Below are 15,010 nucleotides of genomic sequence, written 5' to 3'. Positions count from 1 at the left end.
CAGTGCCTGCGCAGAGGGGCATAGTGACTGGCAATTCTTCCTGTTCCTACTGCACGGCGCAAGCGACACGAGGCACGAGAATGTTCCGATATTTCTAACAACGCGAGGTAATTGAATAAAGCACACACGTCGGGTTTTTTGTGTCTCTGAATTGCTTAAAGGTAAGGGGCCGTCGCTCAGTGTCACTTCGATGCGTATCGTAACGTCTGCACCAAAGGCATCGGAGCAAGCTCGGCCGGCTCGTTTATCTCGGAGATGACGTGGCTTTACGTGCTTCGTGCCGCGCACAAATACTACGAGGATCGTATCACCCTTGCATTTAGATTCGAATGTAATTGCCGGCGATGTAACTCGGGCGAATACGTGACTTTAGGTTAGAAATATACCCGACGAGCACCTCACGTCGACCGAGCAGTTAGAGGACACGAACAAAAATATCGACAAACGATCTTTCTCACTGTCCGCGTTCTGAGTCTCGAGCTACGTACTTGTTTCGGATTGAAGACTTATACATTTCGTAGCATCCATGAGACCTCTAAAGAAACTCGATCGTGCAATCGCGATGTCATTTATCACGAAAAAAATAATCACGCATTTGAAGGTTATGAGAGTCGATACGCAGGTGTGTTCTTATGTACGCTGGCTAAGAAGTGTTGCACGCTCAGGTCACATACGCTAGTCACCGTCGCTGCAATAAACGTCATCTGCTTTTCAGTGTATCCGGCAATTCCGACATTCCTTCCTGTTCTTTTCTACTGCGCAACGGCAAGCGGCACGCAGCGTGACGATATTCTGATACTTTTGGCAATAAAAGGTAATTGAATAAAGATCACACGTCGGATTTTTTTATATCTCTGAATTGCTAAAAGTTAAGGGGCCATCGTTTGGTACTGCTTCTATCATGTGTCTCTCGTAATTATATTTTAATGTATATTATAACCTGTGTAATAAAGAAATTGGCGCGAATTCGGCTAGCTTTTTTCGTTAATTACTCAGAGATGGCGTGGCGATGGCCTTATGCCGTTCATGTCGCGTACAGCTATTACGCGAATTGGATCAGTGTTGCATTTCGACTCAAATTTAATTGCCGGCAATGTAACTCGGGTGGACACGTAGCTCTAGGTGAGAAATATACCCGTAGATGGGTACCGTAAATACATTTGTGAATGTTTCAGGCTCATCTTATGTCGATCGGACGTGAACAAAAATCAACGAGCGGCGATTCTCGCAGTCCGCATTCTGGATCTCGAGCTACGCATTTATTCCGAAATGAAGACCGTACTTGGCAGCATCCGTGACACCTCAGAAAACTCGATCGTGTGCAATTGTGATGTCGTAAAACACGAAGAAAACGATCACGCGTGATCACTGACGAAAAGTCAGTACGTAGGTGTGTATCTGCGTACGTCTATCGTATATCTAGATGTGCTCGGCTCGGTGATATCAAAATTGTACCCGGCGCTCCTCTATCACCGTGCGATACTTTCAGTAATATAGAATAATTAAATAAAATACATACGTCGAGATCTTGCATCTAAATAGTTAAAAATTAAGATGTCATTATTAAAAAAAATATTATTTGAAGTAAAGCGTAGTGTCTTATTTTACTTACTTTATTGACAAAGAAAATTATTTTATTTAAATACGTAACACTCATACATTTATAAATGTGAATATATTACTGGAAGTAGTAGTGATATCAATGTTAATCAATGTCTTAAATTATTGATTAAGAAATATTTGAAGCTAAATAAATATGTATATGAAAATATAAAACTATCTACAGATTGTAGATGTAACATGGATAAGCATCAAGATATAATTTTTCGAGAGTATTGTAGAATAAAATATTATAAATTTAATGAAAAAATAATCAAAATAATTGCTTTTAGACTTTAGATTTGTTTTTCAAAATTGTTTTTACGAAAGTATAAATTTTTTCTTTCGGTTTCTTGATATCATAAAAAAAGAAACTCGTTCGTTTGCTCACGTCTATCTATATAAAGGTGTAACGCGATATGTGTGGCCATCATTCTCTGGAGCATAATCTTTCCAGAGAGAGAGATCTACCTGTGGAAGTTCTTCGCATCTTCTCAGCGGGTTTCTGAAATTTGAGTAATTTATAAATAGTGGCTTTTTTCTTTCATCCACCTTGCTAAAAATTAAATGATAAAGATGCGATCAGCTTACAATTTGGAGATTCGTGCAAAACCTGATCTTTGCATTTGCTGAATGTTGTCTCCGTTATCGCAGAGCACTCGCGATATACTTGACTTTCGTATTTCATTTAGTTGTTCTGCACATAAAACAAATATTATGCTTAGAATTATTAATCGCAGGCCAGACTTAATTTTATCTCTATTTAACAATAAAAATTGCATCATTGATATACAACAATCATTGTATTAATTATAATTTATGACACGTTGTTAATGTACCTATAGTAAATGCTGTATTTGGATTTCCAGATTCGAACCAGTAACGATCACCGATTCGGGTTTGTTGGAACTGTCTCAACATGATACACAGGAACGTCGGTCCAGCCAGTGCCCCATTAACATGTTTTTCTAAAGATCCACCAACAGTCAGCTCGACGTCGTCCGGACTAACGTACAAGGTGGTGAGTTTTTGTATGTTCTAGAATTTTTTAATTTGTTTGATATAAATTGCATTTACATAGAGAGGAATTTATTTTACTCACTGAATAAGATATGTAATCCGAAAAATCATTAAAAGTCTTCGCCCGTGGCAGTCCGCAATATTCGCGATAATCATTGTATGAAGCGATCCCGTGATCGCGATCTCTTTGAATATCTATTGCTCGCAAGTCGGACCCGAGGAACTTTCCTCTTCTGAATAAGAATTGTGTGATCTGTAAACGATTATCGTTATTAATAGAATCGTATTTTGCTAAATGTCTTAATTAGAACAACCCTTTTTTCTATTATTTACAAATATTACATTTTTAAAATTATAGTTGTATAATTATTTCTAATTGACTATGGATCTCTATTTTATAAATACCTCTCTATCGAAATATCTATCGGTATCTTTTTGCGGTTGCGTCGCAAAACCTCTCGTCAAATCATCCAGATTGTTGCCCTTTTCTATAATGCCGGGTCTGTTAAAGTGATCGCTCAATCTCAGAGCAGCGTAGGGAGATCGATCTTCCAATACTAAGCTGACAAACAAAATTTGTTATTTTAATAGCAGTGGTATCGATGAAATTTATACCATAAATGTTTTATTATTCGTGTTTTCTCGATCAATTTACGATATCAATTAAAAAATTACCATATAACTGCTATTGGTAATTCGATCGCGTGTCTCGTAAGAAAATTGATTTTAAGTTCACGAGAAATGAGAGGTATATAAATTTGAAAAACGATATATTTATTAAAATCGGATCTGCATACGAATGGCACTCTATTATCATAATTTGCATATAATTGCTGCAATTTGCATGCTTAGTATAACAAAACAGAGTATTGAAGATACTTTGGTTACACGTATTAATAAAAATTGCTAAACACTTACTTCAAAAAGCCAGCAATATTTGAATGAAAATATCTAAAAGCTGCATTTGAATGCTCGTTTAGTACGTTAGCAATTACTGTTTCATCATAATCGTTTACATAATTCTGAGTGTCGTAAATAATGTTGTTATCGTAAACTTGTTTTGCACCTGCAATATACATAAATTATTACTTATGTTACAGTTTAAATTATAAAAAAAGTATAGTAGTAAAAGTATAGTGCATTATAAGTATTACAGAAAAGTAATTTATATTTTTAAAATAGATTATATATATATATTTTTTTTTTTTTTAATTTTTTTTTAAACAAGCAGTAGAATTCATATTCAAACCTAAGAAAATTGGTAGCCATTCGTAATACACGATATTCTGATGTTCGGCAATCGTAATTCGACGCGTTTCTTGAAATATTGTTTCGTCGGTCCAATGAGGATTCAAATGCGCTAGATAATTAGCAATGCGATTATGTTCTCTGAGCAGCATGATATGTAAGACTGTCAATTGTGGATTTTGATTGGCTCGCGTATCACCTGAAAAATAAGTTTGTTGTAACCTTTTAATTATTCTACATTTTTTCCTTTAAAAAATAATGAACTTTATGTTCGTAAATAGAACATTATAGAAAAAATCAAAGCAATCAAATGTGTAGTTATTCTCACCGGTAGCGTAGCACGATTCGAACTCATATACCGTATCGCACACGGTTGATTTATTAGTAGCTGACGGTGGAAATTCCCTATTATTTTTCAATTCCACTTCTAGACGGCCACCGTAACCGGTTCGTAAATTAGCGGCGGCTTCATCGTTTAACCCATAAACGATTGAAAGATCCAAATAATGAGTGACCGTATTTAACTAGAAAATATGTAACGTACACATATCAAAACTAGATATTAATTTATTTTCAAAATTGCAATTGACGAAAATTATCCGAATGCAAGTTATAATCAAATCACTAAAGACAGTTATTTAACACTTAATCACTCATTAAAAAAAAAAAAATAAATAAAATAAAAACTGAACAAGAAATAGGTGAAGCAAACGAGATTAAATTACGACATAAAAATAATTCTAGTTTAAGTTATAAACGAGCAAAGGAAAGTAATATAAATATTATAAGCGTAAATGTAGTCCTACTCTCGCTTTTACAATGACACTTGTAATTAATAGCATTCTAGTTCTTTTATTACTACATATTACGGTATATAATGAGTAGATAAATGAATAAACGAGATGCAAATATAAAACCTGTTCTGCCGTGTACTTGTACGGAGACGAACAGCCACGATCAAGGTCGATTGTACTACGAACGAAGTTCAAACACTGTGTAGAGGATCCGCCGTACACCGGATCGTTATCAGGTATCAGTATCGGGTAGCATCGGGGCATAGCCGTCATATCTGGTGCTATCTGACCATTACGCGTGCAACATCGTGTGCTATGCGATTCTGTAATTACGCGATTCCGAAATAATTAATTATTCTGCTGTCATTAATCGTCAGTAACGAACGACGCGCAGCTTCAACGCGTAATAAAAGTTCAAAACCTACTTCCTTGGGTCGTGCCATCGATCAAAGCCATGTCGTGCGTTATGATCTGCCCGTATTGCATTGCTAATAGAGTATATTGTACGTCATCGATATCGTTGCTTGGGAACATCATGAAACTGACGGCTCGCGCCAAAGGCAGATTTGCACCGATGATCGATTTCGATGGCGCTCGAATTCCTACATTAATTAAACAAATTTTACGTGAAACAAAGAATTAAAATTACCAAATTTTACTGCAAAAATATACTGTGAACAAATTTATATTAATATAGACTTTGAAATAAAAAATAAAAAATATTGTTTGTCGAGACATTCATGAAATTCCGCGAAATTTACATAATATGTATAATATGTGCATACATAAAAGTTGTGCATATTCGCGCTTTTGTAAGTATGTCAAAAGTTACGATCAAACTGGTTTTAGTTTCGTTTCGTTACGGTTCGATTCGCGTAGAATTCGTAAATCGAAATATACGTTCGCGCTTATTCCATATCTGAATTCATCGTTACATATATTGACGAAACTTTCGGTGAAATCTATTTTGCAATTGAAATTAATTCTCTGTGGAATAAAACATGACCAGTGATTACTACGTTCTATAAAACATGTAGTAACTAGTAACGCTGTGATAGAAAAGATTTTCAAAAAGGAAATTGTAGAAACAGTAAATTATTTGAAAATATCAGAAAGAAATATTACATAGTAATTATTTTAATTTATAAATAATGTATTATAAAATATTTGTAAAGACTAATTATATTGCTAAATAAAATACTATTTACCATCGCTGTAACGTGGAAGCACAAGTCTTCCGTATCTTGTGTTAGCTAGACCCCAAGTGGGATTTCGAAGATTATTACAGGAACCGTCAAAGCTTCGGTATCGTGAATGTTGACACGCTTGGGAAAAAGTGTCTCCACATTTAATTTGATCATGAATATTGTTGCCCGTATTTTCACTGGAAGTAAAATATGCTTGAACGTGCATAATAATAAAAATATAAAATATAAATTTATTTAATAAGCAATTAGATATGCAACATGAATTTAATTTTTTGCATATTTTTTTATTTTTATATTACTTTTGCACTTACGTGAAATTTGGTAAACCTGACGAAAATGGAAAATACATAAACGTCGGATTTGAAGCATGATGAACTGTCGGGTGATAAGAACCAGAGAGATGATTTTGATCCGTAAACCGACTGTAATAGGAAGTCTCTGATTCTTCTAAATCCGGTTTTTTGTCTTCTTTTTCTAAATATGTAAATGTAAAGTGATATATATTTTATTAGTACTAAACGTTACAAACTACGCGTTTCACGCACGCTGTTTTCTTTTTTTACGATAAAAAAAACTGTTTTTGGTTTAATAATTTCCGCGAATAAATTATGTAGAAAATATTCAGAATATCATTCGATATAATATTTTATGTATAATACTTTCAAACGCGTTAGAGATTCATAAACAAAGTTCGGCGCGCAACTTTCTTCCTACTAACAGTTAACATTCTTTCCTCGTAAACCAAGCATTTTGCACGCAGAATTCACAGCAGAGCTCCATGCGTACCGAAAATATGTATTAAATAAATGATGATACCGCGGTCGCGCGGATGCAAATTAACTTTCGTGATAAATGATTTTTATTTACTGAATTTAATTTGTCATACATATTTTATCTACTCATTATTATAGTATATGAATTATTATGTTATAAAATAATTTTTTCTTTGAACGATCGTCGCGGCATGTACCCGAGTGGAAATTGATTCCCACCGTTACCTAATAATTAGCTAGCCAATTCGTTGACATAGGTTAATACGCGCGGTAGACTATTCGCGACGAAAAATGTTTAAATGTTTATTTAGATACATGGTCCGCGCTGGACAGTGACTAGACGACCGATACTAGACAGATTTTATTTTTTTTTTTAAATGACAACTTTATTTTTAAAAAATAGTTACTGAATAATAAATACTTTCTTTTAATTTATGGCTAGTACCAAACTAGTCACTAGTTAAGAAATATATTTAATATGCGCGATTTAACCACATAGCTGCAAAATCAGATTAGTTAGATAAATTTCCACTCGGGTAGGCCCAAGATCTCAGGATGGTTTCAAATCAAAATTCTTTTTCTGTTTCAGTGAAAGTCTAAAGAAAACGCACTTTCCCGATAATAATTATACGAAGACACCTCAGATGACATCCTGAGAGGAGGAGGAGGCCTCGGAAAGGCATCCTGCTTCAGCGGAACAACCCTGAGGTAAGCATCGATTTTATTAACACAAAATTAACCGTTTTCTGTTCTTTATTGGTATTATTTTCTCGGAATAATAAAAACTAGAATCAATAGAAAATTATATAATAAAAAATTAATTAGAGTCGCGTGAAGATTTTTTTCAAACATTAAAGATTATTTTGAACGCTGCTATAATATAAATTTTCTTTGTATGTTACAGATCTCCGCTGCTGCGCATCGAAAGATAGGACGCATGATTTTTTTATACTAACGCTAAGGGGGATCTACAATTATAATACCATATAAGATAAAATTCTATAAAAAAGGAACACCCACCGTACATAATAAAAAATTATAAAGTATAATAATAATTAAAAAAAAGTTTCGCGAACTTCGCGTATACGTTTAGCAATGAATCGTAGTTAGCATACATTTACTAACCAAATATAATTTGATGTGGTGTTGGATTTTCTCTGTGCAATACTCCGATGATATTATCTAAGCGAAACTTTTGTTTTGCTTAGATAATAATTCAAAGGAGACTTTCAGCAAATTTTCGCCGTCGATGAATAAACGTATCGTAACTGGTACGTCGGTCGTTTTCTCGCGAATATCGTTGAAGTAATCGCGCGTATTTTGCTATTCGAAATTTAAAATCGGGAGTGCCGTTTAATAATGTGTTCTGCATAAGATTTGAATTAATAAATGTTTCAATTAGCTGTCGGGATTGTAAATTCACCCGGTCGCGATTTTCGCGAGTGTCGTATCGCGGAAGGATGACCTAACATCCCAAACTGAGAGGAGGAGGAGGTCCGGGATGGGCATCATGCTTCGGCAGAGCAACGTTTCGGTGAGTGTCATTTTTTATTAATTTAAAACAAAATTTTTCGCTATTAGTTGAATAGCTTTATCGTTTCATTAATATTTAAAATAAACAGTTTAACAATTACTGGAGACAAAACATTTACATTTTAAAGAAGCTGAACTTATTAGAGATCTAATTCAGATAATACATTTCTTCATGTTTCAATTTTTTGTTGAAGAACTATATAATTAGAAGCACGTGAAATTTTTTTTTCAATTAGCAAAAATTATTTTAAATCTCTACAATTTATATGTTTTATTTGTTTGTTGCAGTTTCATCTTAACTGCATTGCTGAACTCTGCCGCTGCGCATCGAATTGGTGAGTGAATAGTATTTTTTTTATATTAGCTTTGTCGCGATATTAGCACTGTTGTACAAAGAATTGTACAAGACAAGATTTGTACAAATCGTACAATTCAATATTAATAAAAATATAATTTAAAATAAAAAAATAAAATCATTAAAATATTATTAATGCATAATTCGTGCGTAATACGTTTAATCTTTAATATTAATTATTAACATTATTACCGCGGTACCCCCAACTACTGTCGAAGAGAAGGACATAGATTTCGCCAGATTTTGAAGTCTATGTAATACTTGCTATGTCTCTTCGCATTTCTATACCGCCAGTCGCATTGCGAGACGAATGCGAAGCATATTAATTTCGCAACGAATAACATCGTTTCCTGGAATTTTTTTTAATCGTCGATTTTTTAGCGTAAAATACGCTAATTCTATTCTTTTATCAGTTATTATTTGGTTTTTACATGTGTAGGCAGGTTTATACACGTCGTTATCAAATTTTTCCATTTTTTGATTATATTTAGGGGTCTCAATTTACTTTCAATAGGCTTATAAATCATTTTCAGATTGTTACAATGTCAGCAATCGTTTCGTTAGTAGTAATTTCTCTAGTACTTTCCCACGCAAGGAATTTATTCGCGACAGAAAACATTTATCTTACATATTGTGTAGACACACGGTGCTGAATGTGCACCAAGATCTCCTTTCGTTTATCGCGTTTGCTATCGGATACCGCAGTTGCTGAGACGATTACTGTAGATTCATCAATACAACCGGCAAACTCGTGATTTGAAATAGATCCGCGAACACAGGAGAATCTTTCACCGTTTCACGATCGTGAACGTTAAATGTTAAATCGATGACGGATAAAATCTGTCGTGCGCGTTGAATCATTAGGATAAATTCTTAATTAATGAAAATGTCGCCTTTTGTTAAATAAAAGAATTTCTCTCCCGGAAATGACTTTGCTGGATAAGTCGTCGACATAATGAATCGTGAGCTACGTGCGTTCGCGGAACTCTTGGTAAGGGAATAATATTTCGCAACATTTGGTTCCCTCGTGGTTAAATGTTTTCCTGGCGACGGGCTACACCGTCACGATTCGATAATTTCTTGACACACATGATGCAACATTTCTTGAATGTTGTTCGCCATGTATAGTCATCGAAACCGTGGGTTCAAAAAAAAAATTTATCTAAGCCAACCATACTAAGAAGTAGAAGAATGACACTTTAATCTTGATGACTTGAATTGTTATTCCTACTGAACGTTTGTACTTTTACGTTAATGTAACGTGCAGGAGAGGTCGGAAAGCTTGTTCATGCTATTTCGCACAGCTGCGTATTTCCGCACGTAATACCACGTGAATGCATTTCGCGGCTAGATAGCTACGCGTACGCGGAGGATCCTTGATTGCCCCGAGTAACCTTTCGTTCGCTCGATTTTGCATCGCCGCTAGACCTTCTCTCGAAAATGTAACATGCCTTTCAACGGGGCGCACGCGAACGTGCATACGAATGCATTTTCTATCTCACGAGCTGTTTTCTTGCTATTAACTCCCACCTGTTGCACAAGAAACGTGCTGCGTGTATGTAACAGTTTCTCTACGTCGCGCCGACCGTCACGATTATTGATCTTGTTATTACCGTTGGAGAAAACGAAGATATTCCAATCAGATCACTATAACATTTCTCGTTAGACTTACGTAATAATAAACCGCGATTTATCGTGACAAAAATGAGTCAAAATCCGTTGCAAGCATAGTAGCTAATTAGATCCGTATTAAAATTATTTAAAAAAAAAGCAATAGTTACCTTCATGCGATGAAGTGGTCTGTTTTTTTACTGTGGCATCCTTGGCTTTCACGATTGCTAATAAATTGTTCTGCAAAAGCACCGCGACGAAGAAGATTACGGTCCAGAAATTATTTTGATCTCGCATGATTCTGAAATAAAAATATAAATCGAAACCCGTGATGTATAATAATTCAAAATAATATTGTTGTGAAATAATTCTACAAATCTAATTATTTAAAATTTCTAATTTAAATAATTAAAGAAAAAAAAAATTATAAAGTTATCGAACGTTTTTACATGAAATTCAATATTTTAAATTTCCGTTTACGATTTCGAATTAAACTATCTTATGGAGCTTGCTAAGCAGCTGCTTTTATACAATGCTGGGTGGGTATCGTTTCTATTAATTAGATTCTAATGCATATTAATTTCCGCACGTCGAAAACGGAATTTGAATTTACGGTACAATGATGCAGGTGGCACGAGGGCTATTGCGTTACCTTGGTACTATTTTCATCTTCACAGAGATAATTCTTTCTGAGACTGCGTGTGCGCAATTTTTCCGAGTAGAGTTGAATATTTTAGTATCTTTTTCTTGGGTATAAGAAATCGTGGGTATAAATTTTAACCTTTTTCTTTTTCGAAATTACCATTAGGAATTTTAATATCTACTATAAATTCAGGAAGGGAAAAACCTCTTGCGAAAGAAATTTTCTTTCCGGTGGCAGTTACGTTTATCTTCTTAAGTTAATCTTCTCCGTACTGGCATTGCGACAGTAACTTAATTTTCCGTTAATGCATGGAAATTTAACCGCATTTGCAATGCACTTGCGTTCACTTTCCGGATACAATTTACATGACTTCTTCGCCTATAGTACGTAAAGTGATGTACGTATAATGTTAAATGGAGTTTACGAAATAAGATCAGACGTATGTATGTACACGAGAGGCAGAACGATGTGCAGAGTATCGTTATATGGTTGCAATGTTCCGAACATGTATCGAAATTTGCTGACTAAATTGGTAGAATAGTTTTGACATTAAACGTATAATTAAAAATTATTTCGAAAATGCGTAAAAACTTTTAGTTGACGCAATGAACAATTGAGATTGAAAAAAAATTAACCAGGTGCGCGGTATATGATTCGGTTTGACTCATTTGTGGTACAGATACATTTTGTACTATATTGCGACACGTTATGAGACAGCACTAAATTGTAAAAGTCCGAAGTAACGCTTCATTACACGTACGGTAGAAATTAGTGTCGTAATAACGTAGCAGTAACAATAGCGAATCGGAACCAGGATTTGCTTTATAGTCTTGTAATTTAAAATCAATTAATTTTTTTATAACGCGATCTAACCGAAGGACATGGCATTACTGGTGTAGTTTTGTTATACCAAGTCCATTCATAAGTAAAAAAATAATATTAAAATGATAATTACAGTTGTAACTGTTTTCGTTTTTTTTTTTTTTGTTTCTTTTCAACAGCATTGACGCTTTCTTGAATTATCTCGTTATACATTTTAACATTAAATTTAATTTTGAGATATTACTCCGAAGAGCATTTTTAAAGTATGCGCTACACAAAATTGAATTTAGTTCGGTGGTTTTCGATATCTGACGTCGGGTTTATGTATACAATATCGCCCCCTCGGAAAGACCACGTTTCCCATGCTAATATTTTATTTTACATGTGTCAATGCGGGATCATGTCGCGTGAAAAATCATTTAATCACTAGTGCGATCGCGCGATTACCTTCCGGTTGCGTCGATATCCTTCGCGCGTAAAGGTGCATATAAAGGATCTACGCGTTACCACTTGACTTTCTCCATTTATTCATAATGGGTTACCCAATTCGTAGCAAAACGGATTTTAAACTAACAAATGTTAAAGGCAATTATTACACTTAATTGTGAACTTACAGTAATTATCTAATAAATAGCGTGAATTCCGAGTTGATATAATTCGATCATGCTCGTACGCATGAGAGCATCGGCGAATTTACACTTAACGAGCAAGAAACTGTGAGGTAACTTACTGGAAATGCGTATTAATTTTAGTTGCAGTTAAATGTTAACGAGTCGCTTGTGCATCTTTAAGATTTATTAGGTGAAACCTTACTGTGAAATATATCGCGCAGTAATTGTAAAATCACATATATTACAATAATTAAGGAGACATTTATTCTACCGCAGTATAAATATTAACTTGATATTAATCGCGTTATAAAATTTTTGCACATGGAAAAAGAAATTAATATTTTAAATAACATATTTTTGCAATTATTCTGCCAAAACGTATTACTCATGTTAATACTAAACTATATTTCTAATTATTCTGATCATGATTTATTATATGTTTTTTGAAATTTAACTTTCAAGTTATAAGTATGATGTTTGAAGTTATTGAAAAAAATACAAATGTCAATATTTTATTCAATTCTATTAATTTTAGAAACAAATTTTTTTTTCGAAAAGATAAAAATTCTTGGTTTAATAACCTTTTTCAGAATTTAATTAAAAAAATTTATGTGTAAAACTTTTATTTTTACACTAAAAATACAAGAATTCTATACTTCTTAATTATTAGTATAAATTTTATAAAAAGTTTAACTTACCGAAATTGCATCGATTTTAATCCGTTAACAATGTGGGAACAATAAGGAAAACCATATATTTTACGTTTTGGCAAATGTCAGTTTGACTTCTAGTTTTGAAGACTGAAGATAGACCGATGTATAAGTATTGGCAATTTCTTAAAGTAGTTTCTTGTCAGAGATAATTACTAGCTAATGTTTCGATACGTGCAACAAGAACAACTGAACGGGTAACAGATACGAGTCGAACTTTATAAACGGCGGGAGAAAGTAGAAGGACACTACTTCGTCGACAACCCCACAATCACTATTTATATGTAGATTATTCGTATGTGACGTAAATTAGCACTAATGAGAATAAATAATATTAGAAAAAAAATTATTATACCATACTTTTGATTTAAAACCAGACAAAAATATTTATCTTATATAACAGAAAGTTGTTACTTTCGCATTAAAAGCACAAAAAATATTACATATGTACAGGTGCTAATACAAGCTTCTTATATTAGGTTTTTTAAATGAAGAAAAAACTAAACTATTGTAGACTATTCTTTACTTTATTTAACTTTATCAGTAAAAAAAACAAATAACTTTGTACACGTGTTCCAACTATTTTTACTTTGTTAAATACATAATAATCAGTTATCGTACATAAATTATACGTGAGGCAATTAAATGTAATTGTAATATATTGTTAGCTTATATTTGCAATAGCTGTTTTATTTCGATAGAAAAGTTTACGTGCGAATTCAGGAATCGTAAAAGTTTATTGTGCGGTATTTATTTTTAGTTAAACGACTTTATATTTTTTTCTGCTGTATTTTTGACATATCAGTTTTGATAGCTACGTTTATGTTCTGTACGATTATTATTACAATATGTTAGAATTTCAATAAGTATCAGGTAATTTGGAATTATATTAATATAGTATTATAGTAAATGCAACAGCATAACGTGATTAAAAAGTTAATTATAATTCATAAATAAAATTATTTTTTTTTTATATTGCATTAGAATTTATAAATAAAAATAATACAAAAATTAAAAAAAATAAAAATGGGATTATATACTTAAATATTCATATTATGCAGTTAAGATAAAATGTAATTTATTCACATATATGTATAATACTGCTTACAAGTTACTGAACCAAGCAGTTGTAACAATAGTGTTCGTATCGTTTAATACGTACATTCAAATATACATTAAAAACTTAAATTATGTTGAAATCATTACTTGCAATTGTATAAATTGGTTATATAACAACCGTTAAATTTTCTATAATATGAATAATTATTGTTGGCAGACATGATGTAAATTTGTTATATATAAAATGTCCTTTAGTACTGCTATTTGAAATTGTTCACGAAAATTATATAAAAAAAGAAGTCGACTTATTAATATTATTACTATATCTTAGACAATATTAAATATAAAATATTCACTAAATTATTGCTTCTACTTATAGCTTTGTTTTTTTTAACTTTTCGAGTGAATTTCAAACGTAAAAAAATTTATTTCTTTTCTTCTTCATTTCTTCTGCAATACCATGTCTTTGTCTCGCATCTTTTCTTTGTATATATATATATATATTTTATCTTTCCACATATTATCCACATTTATAATTAATTTACAGATCTTTACATTTTATACTTATGACCAGATACTTACAATCTCACGTAACGAACATATTGCAATTATATGTATATAGGTAAAAATTATATGCACTTTTATACTCTAAATCATCACAAATTGTTCAGTCGCTAAACAGTTTCGACTTCAGCCTCGACTCAGTATTAACCGTCTACAGAAACATAAATACGTTAATAACACTTTTGTGTCCCACTATCTTCACACATTTGTCTCGATCGTACGCGCGAGACTGTTTTATGAATGCGCTTACACGTGTATCAGACTATAAAACGTCAAACCATCACGAAATGCAGTTTTGCAAGCGAAGCCGATTGCAATACCCTAATTTCGATTTGTCTATGGTCGAGAATTGATCGTTCGTTTCATCGTTCACTTGCAATCGTCGGTTCGCACCTGTGTCATTCAGTCTCATTCCATCCGCCAAATATTTTCTTAATCGACTAGTCACGTGTTTTCTCTG

The 15,010-nt window shown here is 33.0% G+C and overlaps 1 protein-coding gene and 1 long non-coding RNA gene across 2 annotated transcripts; one reads left to right on the top strand and one right to left on the bottom strand.

Moving 5' to 3' along the window:
* The first annotated feature begins 9 nt into the window (after positions 1-9).
* On the top strand, positions 10-7,811 carry LOC139102306 (uncharacterized). The gene is made up of 6 exons (XR_011545678.1): positions 10-107; positions 716-814; positions 1,176-1,390; positions 2,469-2,620; positions 7,232-7,350; positions 7,547-7,811. It is a non-coding gene; the product is annotated as an uncharacterized lncRNA (long non-coding RNA).
* Positions 1,399-14,929, bottom strand: LOC139102263 (peroxidase). Its single transcript, XM_070656042.1, has 14 exons — positions 12,916-14,929; positions 10,312-10,442; positions 6,181-6,343; positions 5,870-6,045; positions 5,087-5,263; positions 4,785-4,984; positions 4,196-4,391; positions 3,869-4,066; positions 3,538-3,685; positions 3,025-3,181; positions 2,702-2,872; positions 2,439-2,637; positions 2,191-2,296; positions 1,399-2,104 (listed from the first exon to the last, which is right to left on the bottom strand). The coding sequence occupies exons 1-14, from the start codon at positions 12,924-12,926 to the stop codon at positions 1,993-1,995; spliced, it is 2,145 nt and encodes a 714-aa protein (XP_070512143.1). The 5' UTR covers positions 12,927-14,929; the 3' UTR covers positions 1,399-1,992.
* Between the last annotated feature and the right edge of the window lie 81 nt (positions 14,930-15,010).

This window comes from Cardiocondyla obscurior, linkage group LG04 (genome assembly GCF_019399895.1).
Source record: "Cardiocondyla obscurior isolate alpha-2009 linkage group LG04, Cobs3.1, whole genome shotgun sequence".
In the NCBI taxonomy this organism is placed as follows: Eukaryota; Metazoa; Arthropoda; class Insecta; order Hymenoptera; family Formicidae; genus Cardiocondyla; species Cardiocondyla obscurior.
The sequence above is the reverse complement of the archived record's forward strand: the minus strand, read 5'-3'. Positions and strand labels throughout refer to the sequence as shown.

Coding starts and splice junctions, on each gene's coding strand:
- LOC139102263 (XM_070656042.1), bottom strand. Junction 6,344..10,311: donor GACCACTTCATCGCATGAAG/GTAACTATTGCT, acceptor TTACATATTTAG/AAAAAGAAGACAAAAAACCG. Junction 2,105..2,190: donor TTTGCACGAATCTCCAAATT/GTAAGCTGATCG, acceptor CTCAAATTTCAG/AAACCCGCTGAGAAGATGCG.